The 27,630-nt window shown below is 32.7% G+C and overlaps 3 protein-coding genes across 3 annotated transcripts; all 3 read right to left on the reverse strand.

Moving 5' to 3' along the window:
• Positions 1-1,795: 1,795 nt before the first annotated feature.
• Positions 1,796-6,535, reverse strand: LOC128182065 (protein O-mannose kinase-like). The gene is made up of 2 exons (XM_052850687.1): positions 6,227-6,535; positions 1,796-2,909 (listed from the first exon to the last, which is right to left on the reverse strand). Exons 1-2 carry the CDS (start codon positions 6,533-6,535, stop codon positions 2,127-2,129), a joined length of 1,092 nt encoding a protein of 363 aa, XP_052706647.1. The 3' UTR covers positions 1,796-2,126.
• Positions 6,536-13,026: 6,491 nt separating this feature from the next.
• On the reverse strand, positions 13,027-17,617 carry LOC128182407 (protein O-mannose kinase-like). Its single transcript, XM_052851022.1, has 2 exons — positions 17,309-17,617; positions 13,027-14,323 (listed from the first exon to the last, which is right to left on the reverse strand). Exons 1-2 carry the CDS (start codon positions 17,615-17,617, stop codon positions 13,541-13,543), a joined length of 1,092 nt encoding a protein of 363 aa, XP_052706982.1. The 3' UTR covers positions 13,027-13,540.
• A 6,789-nt stretch (positions 17,618-24,406) lies between these two features.
• LOC128182451 (protein O-mannose kinase-like) lies at positions 24,407-27,473 on the reverse strand. The gene is made up of 2 exons (XM_052851078.1): positions 27,165-27,473; positions 24,407-25,240 (listed from the first exon to the last, which is right to left on the reverse strand). Exons 1-2 carry the CDS (start codon positions 27,471-27,473, stop codon positions 24,458-24,460), a joined length of 1,092 nt encoding a protein of 363 aa, XP_052707038.1. The 3' UTR covers positions 24,407-24,457.
• Between the last annotated feature and the right edge of the window lie 157 nt (positions 27,474-27,630).

Raw genomic sequence — 27,630 nt, forward strand, 5'->3', positions numbered from 1 at the left:
TGTAGAAAATGAAAACAACCAGAATGTTAATGGGAAAAGGAAGATGTGAAAAATTGACAAATCGTTACTATCAGTGCGTGATTTATTTAGGTAAGAGATACTTTCTGATAAGTTAATTTGCAAAGAATGTTTGGCGACAGCAAAATGATTGATTCGAATAAAAAAAACCGAATTTTTAGAGTTGCTACAGAGAGAGAGACAGAGAGAGACAGAGAGAGAGAGAGAGAGAGAGAGAGAGAGAGAGAGAGAGAGAGAGAGAGAGAGAGAGAGAGAGAGAGATTATTTGCATCCAAATCCATTATTCAATTTTTGGGGGAAAATATCCCCAAAAGCAAGTAAACCAGTAAGAACTTATATCCGACTTTGAATTTCAATTGCTATGGAAAACAATTCAATCGTTAAATTATATTAACTTTAATTGTTCGTCATATTTTATACAACATACATGGTTAATCTCTTTAGTGAATTCAATTTATCAAAAATATTAAACAGAAATTAGTATCGATACATTCTGATTATATCTACATTGCGACTGCTTTCGAGATGGGATGGATGTATGGTTGATTGATAAAAAAATATTAACATTTTCGTGTCTTTGCTTGTAATAACACTACGTATCGACTTCGTATCGACTTCGTACTATATAATCCATAACTTCAAATGACGCCAAATTGAGGCGCCAGCGGGGTTCGTTTATTCATATTTAATTATTTAATCGTACGATGGCTTTAACTATACACATGTAAATATAAGTAATAAGAAATCATTCTTTAAATATTATGAGGTGATATTTTCGGTCGGGGCGTGATCAAATCTATCATAAAGCCTTTCGGGCTTTATTGGATTTGATCATGCCCCGACCAAAATTATCACCTCATAGTACTGAAAAAAAATGATTCCTTATTCCTCAAAAAAAATGAAAACGATTGCCAGATACAAAAAAAAAAATACTGATTGATAAAAATTGAGGAGGAAGGGAAAGCTTGCCTTTATCACAGTGCATTGAATAACATGTACAATATATTTAAATGATTTCGAGTTCTGCGCCAAATTTTACAAAAATATATAAATGATGCTTTTATTATTAATGTTCATTCAAAAATATTTACATTTTCCAGTGTCTTCGTAAGTGATAACACTACGAGCCAAATTTGTACCTTATTCCTGAATTTAATTCGGGCAGTACAATTAACATTGATATTTACAATTACAAAATAAAGGTCTAAAAAGTCTAGAGCGGGCAGTTAAACCAAAGCATGATCTAGTGTTCAGTAGTTTATTGTAGAAAGATATGCAATCAAATTAAAATTAGATGTTAGATCCGCTCGCTTACTCGCTGTGTTTTAATTAGATTGAAAGATACGTTCCCTGTAATAATTTCAATTTAGTTATAAATATTACTGGGTCTTTTGATTAATTGTTTATAGCACATGAACTTTAATATTAATTTTATCTTACTGGCCTTTGGGATACCTATCACAAGTTTATTTTCTACTTACTAAATGTATTATCAAAATATCAGTGTGACAGGGTGTTTTTAACAAAATAATAGATTACTAAGTACATACATACGTAATTATATAAACAGGCTTATCTTTCTAAGATTGCCAGTAATGCGACTGAATAAGTAATTTTCATATCGATAAATCAACTGAATCACCCTCCCTTCCACACACCCCCAAACAACAAAATGAGTATCTTGACTGCTCATCTTGCACAGTCAACTTAAAAGCTAAATGATTTGCAAGCAAAGCATATTTAGTTTATATTTTGACGATTTTGCATTTATTTTTGAATTATTTATTATGGCAGTTGCAACACTACAAAGGCTGTTATAAATCAGGAGGGATCCAGATTTAGATTATTGATTTAGATCGACTTCATATATTTGAATACGGGTTACATTGAGCAATACACTCCCACATTAGAACTAGGAAAGATAAGTCAACTAAAATGTATATCAAATATACATAACAGTATTACTAATGACGAAACATCAGAACTTGAAACATTTATATCTAGTATGATCTTGAAGAATTATGAAGACTGTCTTATTGTTTTGAAGAATATATGTACAAAATGCAAATAACCGTTTATCATGTAACATTCATAGTTTATATACAATTTTACACTCTTTCCTTGAAGCCAGAAAAGTTACTTTCAATCATATCTTTATAAATTGTCAGGTATGTCTTATACACTTGTTCAGCGGTTGGTCGTTTCCTTGGGTTGCGGTTCTTGCACTGTTTGTGGATGTCCTTAAGAGAACGTTTAAGTTGACGTGTAGAAACATCATCACCTAGAAAGTACAAACACACGTCTGGAATCTTCCAGATCTCGATTTTTTCGTCGTATAGCGGCAATTTGGAAGCATCGTATCCCCCTTTGTAAGGCCACAATTCTTCGGGGGCAGGAAATCTTCCTGTAACTTCACCCCAGACAGTGCATTTAATTAACCTCTTATTCGTCCCGTTCACCAAAATGGTTTCCATGGAGTCGACGTCACTAAGAACTAATCGGAAATCCTCAGTAAAAAGAAATTGTCCTGCTAATTTTTGGATATGGTTTGCGTCACACTGGACGTATATTTTTCCATCGTGTCCAGAATGCAGGGTTCTTAGTATATCTACATAGCTCACACATAACTGCATCCTGGTTTGTAAAGTGTTATAGAGGGGATATTCCTTAAATCGAATCTCCAAATCCCTTGCATCAAGCAGTCTGTGAACCTCTGTGACAATGGTATCATTGCAATGGCCCACAAGCTGTAGTAGGACAGAGGGCCTATAGAAGTTTTTCATCAGATTTATTCCCTGGAGATAACCAGGGCCTGCAATTTTTCCCGCCCTATCAAATTTCCTTAATTTCTTTACTACAACCGGAAACTTCTGCCAATAAGAATGCCACACCTTAAAACAGGATGAAAGATATTGTTTGAACAATTCATTATAAAAAAAACTTTTTAAAAAAAATATATATATAATTTTTTTAATCAAAAGATAAACTTGTAGGTAGGAAAAATATTTATTTATTTGTCTTTGCTACCAACATGGCTACTTAAGGTGGACTGACGCCAATCATGCGTGACCTCTTTGAGTGATTGTGTAATTGGTGATAATTTGACCTAAATCAAAAACCCTCAGTCAGAGTTACGATAAGTTCGCGGGGTTGTGGAATACGGATAGCATAGGATCCGGAAAGGGCCATGTAGTTCATTATCGCATCATTGCACCATCGATGTAGTGCCATAAATCAATAATGATATAACGATTGTGTGATGACGATGAAGAGTTGGTGCATTTGCGCGATAAAGATGATGCGATGGCGCGACAATGCAAGGGCGATATAGTGCGATAGCGATAAAGTGATGTTCTATCGTGTCTTCGCTACTTCACTATCGCGTCAATGCTTCATCGCACCATCGTTCTATCGACTGTTTTGCGCATGTGCCATTAAAGAAATCGTTTCAGGAATGGATTTCATACAAGAAATTGACCTTACTTGGTTGATAAACTTAACTCTCTAATAATAATTAGGTGTTACAAATTAGACATGTCCTTCTTACTAGACATAAACATATTTAAAAGGGCTAAATTATAGTTTTATAAACGAAGATTATTGGTTTTTAAACGTTGTCGTGCGATTGCATCATCGTCCTCCCGCTATCGTACCATCGCACTATCTACGCAAACGTTGATGGTGTGCTGGTGCGATTGTGAACTACATGGCCCTGTCAGGGTTCCATAGCTTGATGACGAAACGATGCTAAAATATTTCTTGAATGGATACGATAATAACTAAATTGTGAAAATGTTATTATAGATAAGATTTGATTGTCTAATGGAGAAAAACTTATTTTATTATTTTCAGTATTAATCAATGCGATAGTGAACTACATGGCCCTGTCAGGGTTCCATAGCTTAATGACAAAAAGATGCTTAAATATTTCTTGAATAGATACGATATTAAAATGTTATTATAGATAAGATTTGATTGTCCAATGAAGAAAAACTCATTTCATGTATAATCAGTAATAATCATACTTAGGAAACAGGCGGAAGGTTAGAAAAAGACTTTTGACAGGTTTTACTTGTATTCACAATAAATAGCGTCCGTTAAGGGTTCGTACAGTGAATAAGTAAATCTATTACGGACAAAGTGATGCACATATGTACGTGCTTTGGGACATTTATACATGATCCCTGCTAATATATCATAAGCAAAAACAGTATGTTATTATCTTGTACGTAATATCCATCTAAATTGAACTTAAGTATAATTTTATAGCAACATCTTAATTAACAATTACCTGTATTATGTACATAAATCATTTAAAAAGAAACAATACTTAATATAATTACAGTGAATAAAGAATACATACTTCTAACTTCATCGCCATATAAATAAGTACTGGTTTATATCATATCAGACACATTATTTATCAAAAAAGTAGTTCATCGTCCTACGAGAATAAGCTAGCTTTTCCTTTACTCAATTTTCCTTTACTCAATATATGAAGCATTATATATTTTCTTAAAAGTGAATCATGCCCTTCCACGTATAAAAATCACAACTCGATCATGCGGTTTTCTTTCATTATATTGTTATCTTTATACATTAAACTATGGTTTAGCTCTTCTAAATCTGTCTGGCAAGAAGGACTAATATGTAATACCTTATTGATCAAGAGAGTAAAGTCGATTTCTTATATAAAAGCGTTCATTTATTCACTGTCTGACGCCATTTTTTTTTGCAATGACGCATGTGCAAAACAGTCGATAGTGCGATGTTGCGATAAAGCAATGACGATGGAGCGATAGAGAAAAATGATACGACAGAGCATCGCAACATCTCTGTCGCATTATCGCATCATCGCTATCGTTCTATCGCGTCATCGCGCTATCGGTTCTTTTTGCCATCGCACCATCGTCATTACATTGTCGCGCCATCGCATCATAATTTCATCGTCATCGCTTCATTGTTATCGTTATGTGATATGGCCCTATTCGGATTCCATACGGGATCATATCGTGAATCAATTTGCATAATGTTTCTTCTTTAAGAGACTGAGTCCAAATAAAAACAAAAGGAATGACAGAAAAACTTGATAATATACTCCGAAACTCTGCTCTGTTAAGGTGTGTTATACAAAGCAATGTGATTAGACCAAAGCATGTTTTTATTGATGAAAATTTATTTTCGGTCTGACCTTTTGAAAAATATATGATGATCTTATATAATGAATTTTACATTTCCACACGTCCATTGTTATAAGAACAATAAATAAAACCCGTCATCATCAGTAAAATTTTCTTTAAAATCCTCAGAAGCTTTACAAAAGATGTAGCTCTAAAGCTCCTAAGATTTTTCTTTCATTTTAATCTTGTGAGGAGAGTGGAATATTTGCTGGTGATTTTGGCGGCTTTCATTGAGTGTTTGTTTCTTTGTCTGATATCCTCTTAAATGAATATAATCTTTTCGCATTTATCGAAAGAATAAAAACCATCCAAAAGTAAGACATCTACATTTCAATTCATTCAAAAAGAAATCATGTTTTAAAAAGTTTATTGTTCTTGTCTGTTTGTTATGGGTTTGATTATTCTTAATTGGATTGGATTATAGATGGTATAATTTGCGACAACAGAAATACAGTAGACTATGGTTCGGCAAAAAATGACTTAGTTTCGTAAAACCGATTTATAACCTAAGAGTTAGGGTTAAGTTAACAAATTTTCCAAATGATTGTAATGGTATCAAATACTTAAGTATAATCCCTATAAAAATAATTATTTTAACAGTTATATAATTTATTACAATTTGCAATGATGGTTTAAGGTCAAGGGTGTAATTTAAAAAAAATTGCACTATCAGTTCACACTTTTTGCAACCACCATTTAACGTGATTTGGAATTCATATGTAACACACAGGTTTTATAATGGACCTCTGAAAATGAACCTCATAGCTTCACGATAGTTCAAACAAATTTTGAATTGAGACATTTATTTCTCAGAAAACATTTTATTTTATTTTTCTTTCGGGAAAACGAAGTTACGACTGCTGGTTAAATTCAATGTAAGTACAAATATTATATATACCGGGTAATACAATACGTACCAACATGGTGTCAATCTATCGGAATAGTGTGTTCTTTTATTTACATACTACTAAACAAAATGAAATTATAATACTAAATTATTAATTGTATGTATACAGTTTAATTCTTGCCTCTTTCACATATCCTGAGTTTCCTATGTTCCCTTCTAATTTGAGTTGTTTAATATCCGCACAAGTGAGTAAGGGGTGACATTTTTCCATTCCATAAAGTCCAAAGAAGCCATGATTACACACCGGTTTACATATTTCGCGGTTTTCCACGACACTCCAGATGCAAGTGAAGTTTTGTTCAGGAGAAATAGTGTGCTTTTTCTGTGTCCCAAATATATTTTCTGGTAAGAGATGATCTCTTAATATACATAACAAGGAGAGATACATAAATATGCAAACGAGTAGACTTCGCCTCCATTTTGATTTCATGTTATTTCTCTTTTTTGGCCACTGGGTTAACACATCCCTAACTTTTAATGACACGCACCATGACGAGAAAAATATATCGTACAACTAAAAATGAAATTATATAGATTACAATCTTTGTTTTGATTTTTTGCATTAAATGCATATTTGTTCTTAATGGTACATTCAGATTTTTTTAACGAGACAGATTGCATCTATTGCTCTGTCAATTTTAAATACATGCATTATCGATCCGTTCACTCAAATATTTAATGTCTGTTCGGAGAGAAATTATTCTTCTGAAAAAGCAAAGTTTCAGTCATGAGTTGCAGTTACTTAAACAATTAAATGCTTTCTTTGGTGATTCATGCGGGATATGCAGTTAGCGATATTGCAGAAAAAATACTTTGCCTGCATTATCGCGTTTTGTAATTTTTTTCTGCAATGATTGCTACCTTTATTACCCACAAGAACCAACAAAGAAAGAATTTAATTGTTCATATTATTACATCTTTTTTTTTTTAAAAAAAAAATGATTGTTAAAAGTAAATAAAATTAACTAAATTACTGTTAAGGTACATCAGTAGAGCTAAAAGAAACAGCCAAATAATCTCCTATGGAAATCTGAGTATGACATCATCATATTTTTTTAAGCTTTCTCAGGTAGTGCAGATTTAAAGTTGTGAAAATCATGACCCCGGGGACAGGGTAAGGACACAGTTTACATAGAGGGAGAGGGTGGGGCCATAATCGGGGTCGAATTTACATTAGAATGCTTAGAGAAAAATCTTTTAAAATCTTCCTCTGAAAAACCAATTCGCCAGAGAAGCTGTAGCTCGTGTGGAAGAATCCTTAGATAGTGTAGATTCAAGTTTGTACAAATCATGATCCCCGGGGGTTGGCTCTAACGCAAGAACCAAAGGTTTAACTTTCCTTCAGAGCGTGTATCTCCTGTCTATTTAATTTATTTATGAACAGAACATATGCTTTTATTAAAATTGGAATCACGTTAAGGGTACCCTGTTCTGTCAATTCCAGAACATTTTCTGGTGATTTCTATCCATCGAATCAAAGAATGCCTCGTATCACTATTCGCATGTCCAGTCTTTTTATTCATTCGAGACAAAAGGCATTACGTAGATATCCGAAATGAATGGTAACGTTTCCTACTTTTTTTAAAACAGTTAGAAAAAGTCTATATCGTTTCAAAATATTGTGTTGTTTGGGTTTTATTCAAATTTTGACGCATGTAATTTTTACATAAATAGACGTAAATTCATGACTCGGCGATATATATCATGGTATGAACATCAATATCTTGTTAAGTGTTCAACGAAATTCACTCAGAATTATTTTTCTTTAGGCTGGAATAACACATCGTCACAAAATGGCTGACCTCTGATCGAAACGATTTTTCGTTATATTAAAATGATTTTATCGACGACTACAAGTAACTTACTTCATAGACGAGTGGATAAAGCGTTGGGCTTGTGATCCGTACATCCCGAGTTCAAATTCCTCAGGGGCTGTTGTTGCTACTTACTGCATTGAATTTTTTAGATATTCATTTTTTAACCCCAAACTGCAAATTTTTCGCTTGTTTGACATATGTACAGTTTATTTATTATGATATATTTCATAATCAAATAATTTTCTGTTGATTTGAGTGACTTTTTCCAGGTGTGTTCAACCTTAAATTAAAATTTAGCTAAGGAAAATTTTGATGTATCATTTTATACAATACAGCGCCAATGTAAAACGCGGTGCATAGTGTGACATTACTTTTGGATCAACCATTGTACATGGTTTTACTAAAATGCAAGCATCTTGATATATCATTGATTTACAATTGCTTAGAACCTGGACAATTTTTGTGGCCCACCAGAGGCTCAAAGTTTGACGTATGCTTTCATAGACATTTGCTTAAGATCTTCTTGAAAACTGTAATACACATTATGTGATATGATTTTGAAATCATCCTGTTCAAAATTGGCTCAATGTTCAACATAATAATATCTGAAGAAAAATTTGAAAGTCTTTTTATATCTTTATTCTACTACTTTGTCCAGATATTTGTATATATGACTCCATAAATCTGACATCATTACATGGCTCAAAGTCACACTTACTATTTAGTCGCTAAATGGTGACCAAAATTTATTTCTGATGACCATTTCAAAAATTTTGGTCTCCATCACGAGGAATGAACTCGTGTATACCTTCTGTATTTATATCATTATTATGAAGAAAGACCTGATCATGTTTTGCTTGGTGATTAGAAATTGTCTCGCACTATGACAAACCCTTAATCTTCTTGTGCATTATGACAATTTCATGTTCGTGAGAAGTACATCAAGTTGTAGCAAAACCCCACATGTTTACCAAAGATGCAAGTGGATAATACAAAAACCTCATAAAGTAAAAAAAAATGGTCTCCTCTATGTAGGTTAACTACAAAATTCCTAATGCCATATAAATACTGGGGGTCTGTATTTATTCAAATAAATGACTTTTCTTACTCTTCTCTTTTATCTTTTTTAGTGCTGTCAACAGTATCTCCTTTCTTCGTCTATCCAAATTGCAATAAATTAAGTTTTCCTCTTTCCGCCATGCTGTCACTGTTCAATCTAAATCCTAATGACTACTACCTGGGTAAATTTTTTCAAACGTTACGTTGACCGAGATTTTGGTAAAAAATTTGGCAAATGGCCGTTTTAGTCGCAACTTGGAGCACTGCATTATTGCTATTGTTGCTCAGGTGAGCGATGTGACCCATGGGCCTCCTGTTTTAGGTAATCAGGGCATGTAGATTTCAGTTCTGTCAGTTTCTATGGAGCTATGAATTTCCAATAACTGTCCGTAAGAAATTTAAGGAATCATACTCAATTGATGTAAATATAGTATTTTAACAAACGTTTTGAACATCCGTGTATATGTGTTTAAAGAACATGAGCGAAAAGTAGGCGGGGTAATTGCTGTTAGAAGGACACTTAGCTAGGTAACTGAAAAAATAAATATAAAAAAAACTATCAACTATGTATATTTATCAATATAATTATTCATTTGTTGTCTTGTAAAACGTTTAAAACATGCCGATGTTGAAATGAATCCTCAAATTAGCGCAGCTAACTTAAAGGGGCATGGTCACGATTTTGGTCAAAAATTATTTGTCCGATTTTAATGTTTACAATGCTTCAGTAAGACATTTTTAACAGGCAACTAAAATTTGAGTACCATCCGTTTATTTATAAGCGAGTTACAGAGCTTAGAACTCTTTGCTATGTTAACAAACGTTTTGATATATATTTTTTGTAATAAATATATTGCATAGTGCTTTTGCCTATGCAATAAAACTTCGTCAAGTTTTGATTTTGATTTTTCAATCAATTCATCAATGTCTTAAATAGGCAATGCAGTTGCTTTGCATTGCATTGTTAACACTGTGTAGCGGCACACAGTGGGTTTGCACGATCACAATATAGTGTCAAAATATCAGTAATTCTAATAATTGTACAACCAATATATAATTTTGAAATGATGCAAATATAAGCAACACACGTGTGGTTTGAAAACTCACTCGGCACAGCTCGAATGGTCCGTAAATCATCGACGGAATCACCCAAAGATAGGGGTTTTTTTTTTATATTTTTGGAAGTTTAAACGTTAGTTCGTGAACCCCGTGCATTTATGACGTCATTAAAACTACAGTTTCGACCGATCACGTAATAGAAATAATTTTTGCACAGAAAGCATAACTATGTAACATAGCATAACATAACTTAGTGTTAATATTCCAAAAAAATGTTGTTACTTTTTGAACCAAACATAAAAAATGTTGTGATAAATTTTATTGCCTTTTTTGGTATATTTTCATATTTTCCATAAAAAATGTCTTTTTTGTCCGTTTATTGGCAAAAAAATTGGCTAGAAACGTGTAATGAAAGATGGGTATACGTATGGAGTATATTTTGAAACACACACACAAAGACCCCAAGTACATAAAACATGACTTTTTGAATTTTTTAATTACATTAAGTGTCAAACCTATAATTTAAAGCTTTACACGCTATAATTTACGTCAATTTTGAATGACAGTGAAAACACATCTGTTCGTCTACTTATAAAAGTTATCCTTAATCTGTAAATTACAATGATGAATTCCATCTCGTTACAAAGATACAGATTTTTAATTGTTTATTTTCCTGCCTGGAAAATATACCTTTTCATGAATATTGATGAAGGAAGAGCAAACCGACCTCATTGCGCATGTCGGCGGAGAACTAGGTGGTCGTTATTGTTTGCCTAATTAAATATCCACTTGATTTTTAATATGCTTAACAGTTGTTAATTTGAAATACATACATGTATAATGAGTAAAATACGTTTTTCATTCACGATACCCTTACTTCTGCATTAACACTTATAGGATCTATAAATAGCACATAGGTGAAAAACACAGGTCTACGTCATTTTTTTAAAGGAAGTATTCATATCTACTTACAGGCTTGTATTTTTTCTTTTGTTTGTACTCGTATATCGGACAAATTTATCCTTTACTGAAAATATCCTTTCCTTTGTGAAACTATCACAATTGTGAAGATGTTGACCCTTCACCAGTTTTGGTATGATAGACTAAATTTAGCTGTCGATATCACGTGATAGATTGATATTCACGAGGAGGCATTACTTTCCTGGCAGGAAAATAAATATTTTTTATTGTTTAATATTTGATATATTTGTTACGTGATCGAATTGAGCATTATAATTAATAGCATAAAGGTAACTTTTATTAGTAATCAAACACATACATTTTCCCCTTTATTCAAAATTGACGCAAATTATAGCGTGTATAGCTTTAAATCAAAAAAAAATATTTAAATCAAACATTTGCTGAGAAGGGACTTATCTTGATAGATCTTGATTCAGCTTTGTCTGTAGAAAATGAAAACAACCAGAATGTTAATGGGAAAAGGAAGATGTGAAAAATTGACAAATCGTTACTATCAGTGCGTGATTTATTTAGGTAAGAGATACTTTCTTATAAGTTAATTTGCAAAGAATGTTTGGCGACAGCAAAATGATTGATTCGAATAAAAAAAAAACCAATTTTTAGAGTTGCTACAGAGAGAGAGAGAGAGAGAGAGAGAGAGAGAGAGAGAGAGAGAGAGAGAGAGAGAGAGAGCGAGTGAGTTTATTTGCATCCAAATCCATTATTCAATTTTTGGGGGAAAATATCCCCAAAAGCAAGTAAACCAGTAAGAACTTATATCCGACTTTGAATTTCAATTGCTATGGAAAACAATTCAATCGTTAAATTATATTAACTTTAATTGTTCGTCATATTTTATACAACATACATGGTTAATCTCTTTAATGAATTCAATTTATCAAAAATATTAAACAGAAATTAGTATCGATACATTCTGATTATATCTACATTGCGACTGCTTTCGAGATGGGATGGATGTATGGTTGATTGATAAAAAAAATATTAACATTTTCGTGTCTTTGCTTGTAATAACACTACGTATCGACTTCGTACTATATAATCCATAACTTCAAATGACGCCAAATTGAGGCGCCAGCGGGGTTCGTTTATTCATATTTAATTATTTAATCGTACGATGGCTTTAACTATACACATGTAAATATAAGTAATAAGAAATCATTCTTTAAATATTATGAGGTGATATTTTCGGTCGGGGCGTGATCAAATCCATCATAAAGCCCTTCGGGCTTTATTGGATTTGATCATGCCCCGACCAAAATTATCACCTCATAGTACTCAAAAAATGATTCCTTATTCCTCAAAAAAAATGAAAACGATTGCCAGATACAAAAAAAAAATACTGATTGATAAAAATTGAGGAGGAAGGGAAAGCTTGCCTTTATCACAGTGCATTGAATAACATGTACAATATATTGAAAGGATTTCGAGTTCTGCGCCAAATTTTACAAAAATATATAAAAATATGATGCTTTTATTATTAATGTTCATTCAAAAATATTTACATTTTCCAGTGTCTTCGTAAGTGATAACACTACGAGCCAAATTTGTACCTTATTCCTGAATTTAATTCGGGCAGTACAATTAACATTGATATTTACAATTACAAAATAAAGGTCTAAAAAGTCTAGAGCGGGCAGTTAAACCAAAGCATGATCTAGTGTTCAGTAGTTTATTGTAGAAAGATATGCAATCAAATTAAAATTAGATGTTAGATCCGCTCGCTTACTCGCTGTGTTTTAATTAGATTGAAAGATACGTTCCCTGTAATAATTTCAATTTAGTTATAAATATTACTGGGTCTTTTGATTAATTGTTTATAGCACATGAACTTTAATATTAATCTTATCTTACTGGCCTTTGGGATACCTATCACAAGTTTATTTTCTACTTACTAAATGTATTATCAAAATATCAGTGTGACAGGGTGTTTTTAACAAAATTATAGATTACTAAGTACATACATACGTAATTACATAAAACGGCTTATCTTTCTAAGATTGCCAGTAATGCGACTGAATAAGTAATTTTCATATCGATAAATCAACTGAATCACCCTCCCTTCCACACACCCCCAAACAACAAAATGAGTATCTTGACTGCTCATCTTGCACAGTCAACTTAAAAGCTAATTGATTTGCAAGCAAAGCGTATTTAGTTTATATTTTGACGATTTTGCATTTATTTTTGAATTATTTATTATGGCAGTTGCAACACTACAAAGGCTGTTATAAATCAGGAGGGATCCAGATTTAGATTATTGATTTAGATCGACTTCATATATTTGAATACGGGTTACATTGAGCAATACACTCCCACATTAGAACTAGGAAAGATAAGTCAACTAAAATGTATATCAAATATACATAACAGTATTACTAATGACGAAACATCAGAACTTGAAACATTTATATCTAGTATGATCTTGAAGAATTATGAAGACTGTCTTATTGTTTTGAAGAATATATGTACAAAATGCAAATAACCGTTTATCATGTAACATTAATAGTTTATATACAATTTTACACTCTTTCCTTGAAGCCAGAAAAGTTACTTTTAATCATATCTTTATAAATTGTCAGGTATGTCTTATACACTTGTTCAGCGGTTGGTCGTTTCCTTGGGTTGCGGTTCTTGCACTGTTTGTGGATGTCCTTAAGAGAACGTTTAAGTTGACGTGTAGAAACATCATCACCTAGAAAGTACAAACACACGTCTGGAATCTTCCAGATCTCGATTTTTTCGTCGTATAGCGGCAATTTGGAAGCATCGTATCCCCCTTTGTAAGGCCACAATTCTTCGGGGGCAGGAAATCTTCCTGTAACTTCACCCCAGACAGTGCATTTAATTAACCTCTTATTCGTCCCGTTCACCAAAATGGTTTCCATGGAGTCGACGTCACTAAGAACTAATCGGAAATCCTCAGTAAAAAGAAATTGTCCTGCTAATTTTTGGATATGGTTTGCGTCACACTGGACGTATATTTTTCCATCGTGTCCAGAATGCAGGGTTCTTAGTATATCTACATAGCTCACACATAACTGCATCCTGGTTTGTAAAGTGTTATAGAGGGGATATTCCTTAAATCGAATCTCCAAATACCTTGTATCAAGCAGTCTGTGAACCTCTGTGACAATGGTATCATTGCAATGGCCCACAAGCTGTAGTAGGACAGAGGGCCTATAGAAGTTTTTCATCAGATTTATTCCCTGGAGATAACCAGGGCCCGCAATTTTTCCCGCCCTATCAAATTTCCTTAATTTCTTTACTACAACCGGAAACTTCTGCCAATAAGAATGCCACACCTTAAAACAGGATGAAAGATATTGTTTGAACAATTCATTTTAAAAAAAAACTTTTTAAAAAAAATATATATATAATTTTTTTAATCAAAATATAAACTTGTAGGTAGGAAAAATATTTATTTATTTGTCTTTGCTACCAACATGGCTACTTAAGGTGGACTGACGCCAATCATGCGTGACCACTTTGAGTGATTGTGTAATTGGTGATAATTTGACCTTGACCTAAATCAAAAACCCTCAGTTAAAGTTACGATAAGTTCGCGGGGTTGTGGAATACGGATAGCATAGGATCCGGAAAAGGGCCATGTAGTTCATTATCGCATCATTGCACAATCAACGTAGTGCGATAAATCAATAATGATATAACGATTGTGTGATGACGATGAAGAGTTTGTGCATTTGCGCGATAAAGATGATGCGATGGCGCGACAATGCAAGGGCGATATAGTGCAATAGCGATAAAGTGATGTTCTATCGTGTCTTCGCTACTTCACTATCGCGTCAATGCTTCATCGCACCATCGTTCTATCGACTGTTTTGCGCATGTGCCATTAAAGAAATCGTTTCAGGAATGGATTTCATACAAGAAATTGACCTAACTTGGTTGATAAACTTAACTCTCTAATAATAATTAGGTGTTACAAATTAGACATGTCCTTCTTACTAGACATAAACATATTTAAAAGGGCTAAATTATAGTTTTATAAACGAAGATTATTGGTTTTTAAACGTTGTCGTGCGATTGCATCATCGACCTCCCGCTATCGTACCATCGCACTATCTACGCAAACGTTGATGGTGTGCTGGTGCGATTGTGAACTACATGGCCCTGTCAGGGTTCCATAGCTTGATGACGAAACGATGCTAAAATATTTCTTGAATGAATACGATAATAACTAAATTGTAAAAATTTTATTAATATAAGATTTGATTGTCTAATGGAGAAAAACTTATTTTATTATTTTCAGTAATAATCAATGCGATAGTGAACTACATGGCCCTGTCAGGGTTCCATAGCTTAATGACAAAAAGATGCTTAAATATTTCTTGAATAGATACGATATTAAAATGTTATTATAGATAAGATTTGATTGTCCAATGAAGAGAAACTCATTTCATGTATAATCAGTAATAATCATACTTAGGAAACAGGCGGAAGGTTAGAAAAAGACTTTTGACAGGTTTTACTTGTATTCACAATAAATAGCGTCCGTTAAGGGTTCGTACAGTGAATAAGTAAATATATTACGGACAAAGTGATGCACATATGTACGTGCTTTGGGACATTTATACATGATCCCTGCTAATATATCATAAGCAAAAACAGTATGTTATTATCTTGTACGTAATATCCATCTAAATTGAACTTAAGTATAATTTTATAGCAACATCTTAATTAACAATTACCTGTATTATGTACATAAATCATTTAAAAAGAAACAATACTTAATATAATTACAGTGAATAAAGAATACATACTTCTAACTTCATCGCCATATAAATAAGTACTGGTTTATATCATATCAGACACATTATTTATCAAAAAAGTAGTTCATCGTCCTACGAGAATAAGCTAGCTTTTCCTTTACTCAATTTTCCTTTACTCAATATATGAAGCATTATATATTTTCTTAAAAGTGAATCATGCCCTTCCACGTATAAAAATCACAACTCGATCATGCGGTTTTCTTTCATTGTATTGTTATCTTTATACATTAAACTATGGTTTAGCTCTTCTAAATCTGTCTGGCAAGAAGGACTAATATGTAATACCTTATTGATCAAGAGAGTAAAGTCGATTTCTTATATAAAAGCGTTCATTTATTCACTGTCTGACGCCATTTCTTTTTCAATGACGCATGTGCAAAACAGTCGATAGTGCGATTATTGCATCATCGCTATCGTTCTATCGCGTAATCGCGCTATCGGTTCTTTTTGCCATCGCACCATCGTCATTACATTGTCGCGCCATCGCATCATAATTTCATCGTCATCGCTTCATTGTTATCGTTATGTGATATGGCCCTATTCGGATTCCATACGGGATCATATCGTGAATCAATTTGCATAATGTTTCTTCTTTAAGAGACTGAGTCCAAATAAAGCTCTAAAGCTCCCAAGATTTTTCTTTCATTTTAATCTTTTGAGGAGATTGGAATATTTGCTGGTGATTTTGGCGGCTTTCATTGAGTGTTTGTTTCTTTGTCTGATATCCTATTAAATGAATATAATCTTTTCGCATTTATCGAAAGAATAAAAACCATCCAAAAGTAAGACATCTACATTTCAATTCATTAAAAAAGAAATCATGTTTTAAAAAGTTTATTGTTCTTGTCTGTTTGTTATGGGTTTGATTATTCTTAATTGGATTGGATTATAGATGGTATAATTTGCGACAACAGAAATACAGTAGACTATGGTTCGGCAAAAAATGACTTAGTTTCGTAAAACCGATTTATAACCTAAGAGTTAGGGTTAAGTTAACAAATTTTCCAAATGATTGTAATGGTTTCAAATACTTAAGTATAATCCCTATAAAAATAATTATTTTAACAGTTATATAATTTATTACAATTTGCAATGATGGTTTAAGGTCAAGGGTGTAATTTAAAAAAAAGATGCACTATCAGTTCACACTTTTTGCAACCACCATTTAACGTGATTTGGAATTCATATGTAATACACAGGTTTTATAATGGACCTCTGAAAATGAACCTCATAGCTTCACGATAGTTCAAACAAATTTTGAATTGAGACATTTATTTCTCACAGAACATTTTATTTTCTTTTTCTTTCGGGAAAACGAAGTTACGACTGCTGGTTAAATCCAATGTAAGTACAAATATTATATATACCGGGTAATACAATACGTACCAACATGGTGTCAATCTATCGGAATAGTGTGTTCTTTTATTTACATACTACTAAACAAAATGAAATTATAATACTAAATTATTAATTGTATGTATACAGTTTAATTCTTGCCTCTTTCACATATCCTGAGTTTCCTATGTTCCCTTCTAATTTGAGTTGTTTAATATCCGCACAAGTGAGTAAGGGGTGACATTTTTCCATTCCATAAAGTCCAAAGAAGCCATGATTACACACCGGTTTACATATTTCGCGGTTTTCCACGACACTCCAGATGCAAGTGAAGTTTTGTTCAGGAGAAATAGTGTGCTTTTTCTGTGTCCCAAATATATATTCTGGTAAGAGATGATCTCTTAATATACATAACAAGGAGAGATACATAAATATGCAAACGAGTAGACTTCGCCTCCATTTTGATTTCATGTTATTTCTCTTTTTTGGCCACTGGGTTAACACATCCCTAACTTTTAATGACACGCACCATGACGAGAAAAATATATCGTACAACTAAAAATGAAATTATATAGATTACAATCTTTGTTTTGATTTTTTGCATTAAATGCATATTTGTTCCCAATGGTACATTCAGATTTTTTTAACGAGACAGATTGCATCTATTGCTCTGTCAATTTTAAATACATGCATTATCGATCCGTTCACTCAAATATTTAATGTCTGTTCGGAGAGAAATTATTCTTCTGAAAAAGCAAAGTTTCAGTCATGAGTTGCAGTTACTTAAACAATTAAATGCTTTCTTTGGTGATTCATGCGGGATATGCAGTTAACGATATTGCAGAAAAAATACTTTGCCTGCATTATCGCGTTATCGGGTTTTGTAATTTTTTTCTGCAATGATTGCTACCTTTATTACCCACAAGAACCAACAAAGAAAGCATTTAATTGTTCATATTATTACATCTTTTTTTAAAAAAAAAATGATTGTTAAAAGTAAATAAAATTAACTAAATTACTGTTAATGTACATCAGTAGAGCTAAAAGAAACAGCCAAATAATCTCCTATGGAAATCTGAGTATGACATCATCATATTTTTTTAAGCTTTCTCAGGTAGTTGTGAAAATCATGACCCCGGGGACAAGGTAAGGACACAGTTTACATAGAGGGAGAGGGTGGGGCCATAATCGGGGTCGAATTTACATTAGAATACTTAGAGAAAAATCTTTTAAAATCTTCCTCTGAAAAACCAATTCGCCAGAAAAGCTGTAGCTCGTGTGGAAGAATCCTTAGATAGTGTAGATTCAAGTTTGTACAAATCATGATCCCCGGGGGTTGGCTCTAACGCAAGAACCAAAGGTTTAACTTTCCTTCAGAGCGTGTATCTCCTGTCTATTTAATTTATTTATAAACAGAACATATGCTTTTATCAAAATTGGAATCACGTTAAGGGTACCCTGTTCTGTCAATTCCAGAACATTTTCTGGTGATTTCTATCCATCGAATCAAAGAATGCTTCGTATCACTATTCGCATGTCCAGTCTTTTTATTCATTCGAGACAAAAGGCATTACGTAGATATCCGAAATGAATGGTAACGTTTCCTACTTTTTTTAAAACAGTTAGAAAAAGTCTATATCGTTTCAAAATATTGTGTTGTTTGGGTTTTATTAAAATTTTGAAGCATGTAATTTTTACATAAATAGACGTAAATTCATGACTCGGCGATATATATCATGGTATGAACATCAATATCTTGTTAAGTGTTCAACGAAATTCACTCAGAATTATTTTTCTTTAAGGTGGAATAACACATTTTTAATATAATACAACGATTTTTCGTTATTTTAAAAGGATTTGATCGACGACTACAAGTAACTTACTTCAGAGATGAGTGGATAAAGCGTTGGACTTGTGATCCGTACATCCCGAAGGGGCTTTTGTTGCTACTTACTGCATTGAATTTTTTAGATATTCATTTTTTAACCCCAAACTGCAAATTTTTCGCTTGTTTGACATATGTACAGTTTATTTATCATGATATATTTCATAATCAAATAATTTTCTGTTGATTTGAGTGACTTTTTCCAGGTGTGTTATTCAACCTTAAATTAAAATTTAGCTAAGGAAAATTTTGATGTATCATTTTATACAATACAGCGCCAATGTAAAACGCGGTGCATAGTGTGACATTACTTTTGGATCAACCATTGTACATGGTTTTACTAAAATGCAAGCATCTTGATATATTATTGATTTACAATTGCTTAGAACCTGGACAATTTTTGTGGCCCACCAGGGGCTCATAGTTTGACGTATGCTTTTATAGACATTTGCCTAAGATCTTCTTGAAAACTGTAATACACATTATGTGATATGATTTTGAAATCATCCTGTTCAAAATTGGCTCAATGTTCAACATAATAATATCTGAAGAAAAATTTGAAAGTCTTTTTATATCTTTATTCTACTACTTTGTCCAGATATTTGTATATATGACTCCATAAATCTGACATCATTACATGGCTCAAAGTCACACTTACTATTTAGTCGCTAAATGGTGACCACAATTTATTTCTGATGACCATTTCAAAAATTTTGGTCTCCATCACGAGGAATGAACTCGTGTATACCTTCTGTATTTATATCATTATTATGAAGAAAGACCTGATCATGTTTTGCTTGGTGATCAGAAATTGTCTCGCACTATGACAAACCCTTAATCTTCTTGTGCATTATGACAATTTCATGTTCGTGAGAAGTACATCAAGTTGTAGCAAAACCCCACATGTTTACCAAAGATGCAAGTGGATAATACAAAAACCTCATAAAGTAAAAAAAAATGGTCTCCTCTATGTAGGTTAACTACAAAATTCCTAATGCCATATAAATACTGGGGGTCTGTATTTATTCAAATAAATGACTTTTCTTACTCTTCTCTTTTATCTTTTTTAGTGCTGTCAACAGTATCTCCTTTCTTCGTCTATCCAAATTGCAATAAATTAAGTTTTCCTCTTTCCGCCATGCTGTCACTGTTCAATCTAAATCCTAATGACTACTACCTGGGTAAATTTTTTCAAACGTTACGTTGACCGAGATTTTGGTAAAAAATTTGGCAAATGGCCGTTTTAGTCGCAACTTGGAGCACTGCATTATTGCTATTGTTGCTCAGGTGAGCGATGTGACCCATGGGACTCCTGTTTTAGGTAATCAGGGCATGTAGATTTCAGTTCTGTCAGTTTCTATGGAGCTATGAATTTCCAATAACTGTCCGTAAGAAATTTAAGGAATCATACTCAATTGATGTAAATATAGTATTTTAACAAACGTTTTGAACATCCGTGTATATGTGTTTAAAGAACATGAGCGAAGAGTAGGCGGGGTAATTGCTGTTAGAAGGACACTTAGCTAGGTAACTGAAAAAATAGATATAAAAAAAACTATCAACTATGTATATTTATCAATATAATTATTCATTTGTTGTCTTGTAAAACGTTTAAAACATGCCGATGTTGAAATGAATCCTCAAATTAGCGCAGCTAACTTAAAGGGGCATGGTCACGATTTTGGTCAAAAATTATTTGTCCGATTTTAATGTTTACAATGCTTCAGTAAGACATTTTTAACAGGCAACTAAAATTTGAGTACCATCCGTTTATTTATAAGCGAGTTACAGAGCTTAGAACTCTTTGCTATGTTAACAAACGTTTTGATATATATTTTTTGTAATAAATATATTGCATAGTGCTTTTGCCTATGCAATAAAACTTCGTCAAGTTTTGATTTTGATTTTTCAATCATTTCATCAATGTCTTAAATAGGCAATGCAGTTGCTTTGCATTGCATTGTTAACACTGTGTAGCGGCACACAGTGGGTTTGCACGATCACAATATAGTGTCAAAATATCAGTAATTCTAATAATTGTACAACCAATATATAATTTTGAAATGATGCAAATATAAGCAACACTCGTGTGGTTTGAAAACTCACTCGGCACAGCTCGAATGGTCCGTAAATCATCGACGGAATCACCCAAAGATAGTTTTTTTTTTTATATTTTTGGAAGTTTAAACGTTAGTTCGTGAACCCCGTGCATTTATGACGTCATTAAAACTACAGTTTCGACCGATCACGTAATAGAAATAATTTTTGCACAGAAAGCATAACTATGTAACATAGCATAACATAACTTAGTGTTAATATTCCAAAAAATGTTGTTACTTTTTGAACCAAACATAAAAAATGTTGTGATAAATTTTATTGCCTTTTTTGGTATATTTTCATATTTTCCATAAAAAATGTCTTTTTTGTCCGTTTATTGGCAAAAAAATTGGCTAGAAACGTGAAATGAAAGATGGGTATACGTATGGAGTATATTTTGAAACACACACACAAAGACCCCAAGTACATAAAACATGACTTTTTGAATTTTTTAATTACATTAAGTGTCAAACCTATAATTTAAAGCTTTACACGCTATAATTTACGTCAATTTTGAATGACAGTGAAAACACATCTGTTCGTCTACTTATAAAAGTTATCCTTAATCTGTAAATTACAATGATGAATTCATCTCGTTACAAAGATACAGATTTTAAATTGTTTATTTTCCTGCCTGGAAAATATACCTTTTCATGAATATTGATGAAGGAAGAGCAAACCGACCTCATTGCGCATGTCCGCGGAGAACTAGGTGGTCGTTATTGTTTGCCTAATTAAATATCCACTTGATTTTTAATATGCTTAACAGTTGTTAATTTGAAATACATACATGTATAATGAGTAAAATACGTTTTTCATTCACGATACCCTTACTTCTGCATTAACACGTATAGGATCTATAAATAGCACATAGGTGAAAAACACAGGTCTACGTCATTTTTTTAAAGGAAGTATCTACTTACAGGCTTGTATTTTTTCTTTGTTTGTACTCGTATATCGGACAAATTTATCCTTTACTGAAAATATCCTTTCCTTTGTGAAACTATCACAATTGTGAAGATGTTGACCCTTCACCAGTTTTGGTATGATAGACTAAATTTAGCTGTCGATATCACCTGATAGATTGATATTCACGAGGAGGCATTACTTTCCTGGCAGGAAAATAAATATTTTTTATTGTTTAATATTTGATATATTTGTTACATGATCGAATTGAGCATTATAATTAATAGCATAAAGGTAACTTTTATTAGTAATCAAACACATACATTTTCCCCTTTATTCAAAATTGACGCAAATTATAGCGTGTATAGCTTTAAATCAAAAAAAAAATATTTAAATCAAACATTTGCTGAGAAGGGACTTATCTTGATAGATCTTGATTCAGCTTTGTCTGTAGAAAATGAAAACAACCAGAATGTTAATGGGAAAAGGAAGATGTGAAAAATTGACAAATCGTTACTATCAGTGCGTGATTTATTTAGGTAAGAGATACTTTCTTATAAGTTAATTTGCAAAGAATGTTTGGCGACAGCAAAATGATTGATTCGAATAAAAAAAAAAAATTTAGAGTTGCTACAGAGAGAGAGAGAGAGAGAGAGAGAGAGAGAGAGAGAGAGAGAGAGAGAGAGAGAGAGAGAGAGAGAGAGAGCGAGTGAGTTTATTTGCATCCAAATCCATTATTCAATTTTTGGGGGAAAATATCCCCAAAAGCAAGTAAACCAGTAAGAACTTATATCCGACTTTGAATTTCAATTGCTATGGAAAACAATTCAATCGTTAAATTATATTAACTTTAATTGTTCGTCATATTTTATACAACATACATGGTTAATCTCTTTAATGAATTCAATTTATCAAAAATATTAAACAGAAATTAGTATCGATACATTCTGATTATATCTACATTGCGACTGCTTTCGAGATGGGATGGATGTATGGTTGATTGATAAAAAAATATTAACATTTTCGTGTCTTTGCTTGTAATAACACTACGTATCGACTTCGTACTATATAATCCATAACTTCAAATGACGCCAAATTGAGGCGCCAGCGGGGTTCGTTTATTCATATTTAATTATTTAATCGAATATGCCCCGACCAAAATTATCACCTCATAGTACTAAAAAAAAATGATTCCTTATTCCTCAAAAAAAATGAAAACGATTGCCAGGTACAAAAAAAAATACTGTTTGATAAAAATTGAGGAGGAAGGGAAAGCTTGCCTTTATCACAGTGCATTGAATAACATGTACAATATATTGAAAGGATTTCGAGTTCTGCGCCAAATTTTACAAAAATATATAAAAATATGATGCTTTTATTATTAATGTTCATTCAAAAATATTTACATTTTCCAGTGTCTTCGTAAGTGATAACACTACGAGCCAAATTTGTACCTTATTCCTGAATTTAATTCGGGCAGTACAATTAACATTGATATTTACAATTACAAAATAAAGGTCTAAAAAGTCTAGAGCGGGCAGTTAAACCCATGCATGATCTAGTGTTCAGTAGTTTATTGTAGAAAGATATGCAATCAAATTAAAATTAGATGTTAGATCCGCTCGCTTACTCGCTGTGTTTTAATTAGATTGAAAGATACGTTCCCTGTAATAATTTCAATTTAGTTATAAATATTACTGGGTCTTTTGATTAATTGTTTATAGCACATGTACTTAAATATTAATTTTATCTTACTGGCCTTTGGGATACCTATCACAAGTTTATTTTCTACTTACTAAATGTATTATCAAAATATCAGTGTGACAGGGTGTTTTTAACAAAATAATAGATTACTAAGTACATACATACGTAATTACATAAACAGGCTTATCTTTCTAAGATTGCCAGTAATGCGACTGAATAAGTAATTTTCATATCGATAAATCAACTGAATCACCCTCCCTTCCACACACCCCCAAACAACAAAATGGGTATCTTGACTGCTCATCTTGCACAGTCAACTTAAAAGCTAATTGATTTGCAAGCAAAGCGTATTTAGTTTATATTTTGACGATTTTGCATTTATTTTTGAATTATTTATTATGGCAGTTGCAACACTACAAAGGCTGTTATAAATCAGGAGGGATCCAGATTTAGATTATTGATTTAGATCGACTTCATATATTTGAATACGGGTTACATTGAGCAATACACTCCCACATTAGAACTAGGAAAGATAAGTCAACTAAAATGTATATCAAATATACATAACAGTATTACTAATGACGAAACATCAGAACTTGAAACATTTATATCTAGTGTGATCTTGAAGAATTATGAAGACTGTCTTATTGTTTTGAAGAATATATGTACAAAATGCAAATAACCGTTTATCATGTAACATTCATAGTTTATATACAATTTTACACTCTTTCCTTGAAGCCAGAAAAGTTACTTTCAATCATATCTTTATAAATTGTCAGGTATGTCTTATACACTTGTTCAGCGGTTGGTCGTTTCCTTGGGTTGCGGTTCTTGCACTGTTTGTGGATGTCCTTAAGAGAACGTTTAAGTTGACGTGTAGAAACATCATCACCTAGAAAGTACAAACACACGTCTGGAATCTTCCAGATCTCGATTTTTTCGTCGTATAGCGGCAATTTGGAAGCATCGTATCCCCCTTTGTAAGGCCACAATTCTTCGGGGGCAGGAAATCTTCCTGTAACTTCACCCCAGACAGTGCATTTAATTAACCTCTTATTCGTCCCGTTCACCAAAATGGTTTCCATGGAGTCGACGTCACTAAGAACTAATCGGAAATCCTCAGTAAAAAGAAATTGTCCTGCTAATTTTTGGATATGGTTTGCGTCACACTGGACGTATATTTTTCCATCGTGTCCAGAATGCAGGGTTCTTAGTATATCTACATAGCTCACACATAACTGCATCCTGGTTTGTAAAGTGTTATAGAGGGGATATTCCTTAAATCGAATCTCCAAATCCCTTGCATCAAGCAGTCTGTGAACCTCTGTGACAATGGTATCATTGCAATGGCCCACAAGCTGTAGTAGGACAGAGGGCCTATAGAAGTTTTTCATCAGATTTATTCCCTGGAGATAACCAGGGCCTGCAATTTTTCCCGCCCTATCAAATTTCCTTAATTTCTTTACTACAACCGGAAACTTCTGCCAATAAGAATGCCACACCTTAAAACAGGATGAAAGATATTGTTTGAACAATTCATTATAAAAAAAACTTTTTAAAAAAAATATATATATAATTTTTTTAATCAAAAGATAAACTTGTAGGTAGGAAAAATATTTATTTATTTGTCTTTGCTACCAACATGGCTACTTAAGGTGGACTGACGCCAATCATGCGTGACCTCTTTGAGTGATTATGTAATTGGTGATAATCTTACCTAAATCAAAAACCCTCAGTTAAAGTTACGATAAGTTCGCGGGGTTGTGGAATACGGATAGCATAGGATCCGGAAAGGGCCATGTAGTTCATTATCGCATCATTGCACCATCGACGTAGTGCGATAAATCAATAATGATATAACGATTGTGTGATGACGATGAAGGGTTGGTGCATTTGCGCGATAAAGATGATGCGATGGCGCGACAATGCAAGGGCGATATAGTGCGATAGCGATAAAGTGATGTTCTATCGTGTCTTCGCTACTTCACTATCTGCTTTGTTAAGGTGTGTTATACAAACCAATTATTATCTTTATACATTAAACTATGGTTTAGCTCTTCTAAATCTGTCTGGCAAGAAGGACTAATATGTAATACCTTATTGGTCAAGAGAGTAAAGTCGATTTCTTATATAAAAGCGTTCATTTATTCACTGTCTGACGCCATTTCTTTTTCAATGACGCATGTGCAAAACAGTCGATAGTGCGATGTTGCAATAAAGGAATGACGATGGAGCGATAGAGAAAAATGATACGACAGAGCATCGCAACAGTCCAAATAAAAACAAAAGGAATGACAGAAAAACTTGATAATATACTCCGAAACTCTGCTTTGTTAAGGTGTGTTATACAAAGCAATGTGATTAGACCAAAGCATGTTTTTATTGATGAAGATTTATTTTCGGTCTGACCTTTTGAAAAATATATGATGATCTTATATAATGAATTTTACATTTCCACACGTCCATTGTTATAAGAACAATAAATAAAACTCGTCATCATCAGTAAAATTTTCTTTAAAATCCTCAGAAGCTTTACAAAAGATGTAGCTCTAAAGCTCCTAAGATTTTTCTTTCATTTTAATCTTGTGAGGAGAGTGGAATATTTGCTGGTGATTTTGGCGGCTTTCATTGAGTGTTTGTTTCTTTGTCTGATATCCTCTTAAATGAATATAATCTTTTCGCATTTATCGAAAGAATAAAAACCATCCAAAAGTAAGACATCTACATTTCAATTCATTCAAAAAGAAATCATGTTTTAAAAAGTTTATTGTTCTTGTCTGTTTGTTATGGGTTTGATTATTCTTAATTGGATTGGATTATAGATGGTATAATTTGCAACAACAGAAATACAGTAGACTATGGTTCGGCAAAAAATGACTTAGTTTCGTAAAACCGATTTATAACCTAAGAGTTAGGGTTAAGTTAACAAATTTTCCAAATGATTGTAATGGTATCAAATACTTAAGTATAATCCCTATAAAAATAATTATTTTAACAGTTATATAATTTATTACAATTTGCAATGATGGTTTAAGGTCAAGGGTGTAATTTAAAACAAATTGCACTATCAGTTCACACTTTTCGCAACCACCATTTAACGTGATTTGGAATTCATATGTAACACACAGGTTTTATAATGGACCTCTGAAAATGAACCGCATAGCTTCACGATAGTTCAAACAAATTTTGAATTGAGACATTTATTTCTCAGAAAACATTTCATTTTATTTTTCTTTCGGGAAAACGAAGTTACGACTGCTGGTTAAATCCAATGTAAGTACAAATATTATATATACCGGGTAATACAATACGTACCAACATGGTGTCAATCTATCGGAATAGTGTGTTCTTTTATTTACATACTACTAAACAAAATGAAATTATAATACTAAATTATTAATTGTATGTATACAGTTTAATTCTTGCCTCTTTCACATATCCTGAGTTTCCTATGTTCCCTTCTAATTTGAGTTGTTTAATATCCGCACAAGTGAGTAAGGGGTGACATTTTGCCATTCCATAAAGTCCAAAGAAGCCATGATTACACACCGGTTTACATATTTCGCGGTTTTCCACGACACTCCAGATGCAAGTGAAGTTTTGTTCAGGAGAAATAGTGTGCTTTTTCTGTGTCCCAAATATATTTTCTGGTAAGAGATGATCTCTTAATATACATAACAAGGAGAGATACATAAATATGCAAACGAGTAGACTTCGCCTCCATTTTGATTTCATGTTATTTCTCTTTTTTGGCCACTGGGTTAACACATCCCTAACTTTTAATGACACGCACCATGACGAGAAAAATATATCGTACAACTAAAAATGAAATTATATAGATTACAATCTTTGTTTTGATTTTTTGCATTAAATGCATATTTGTTCCTAATGG

Source organism: Crassostrea angulata, chromosome 4 (assembly GCF_025612915.1).
Source record: "Crassostrea angulata isolate pt1a10 chromosome 4, ASM2561291v2, whole genome shotgun sequence".
Taxonomy (NCBI): domain Eukaryota; kingdom Metazoa; phylum Mollusca; class Bivalvia; order Ostreida; family Ostreidae; genus Magallana; species Magallana angulata.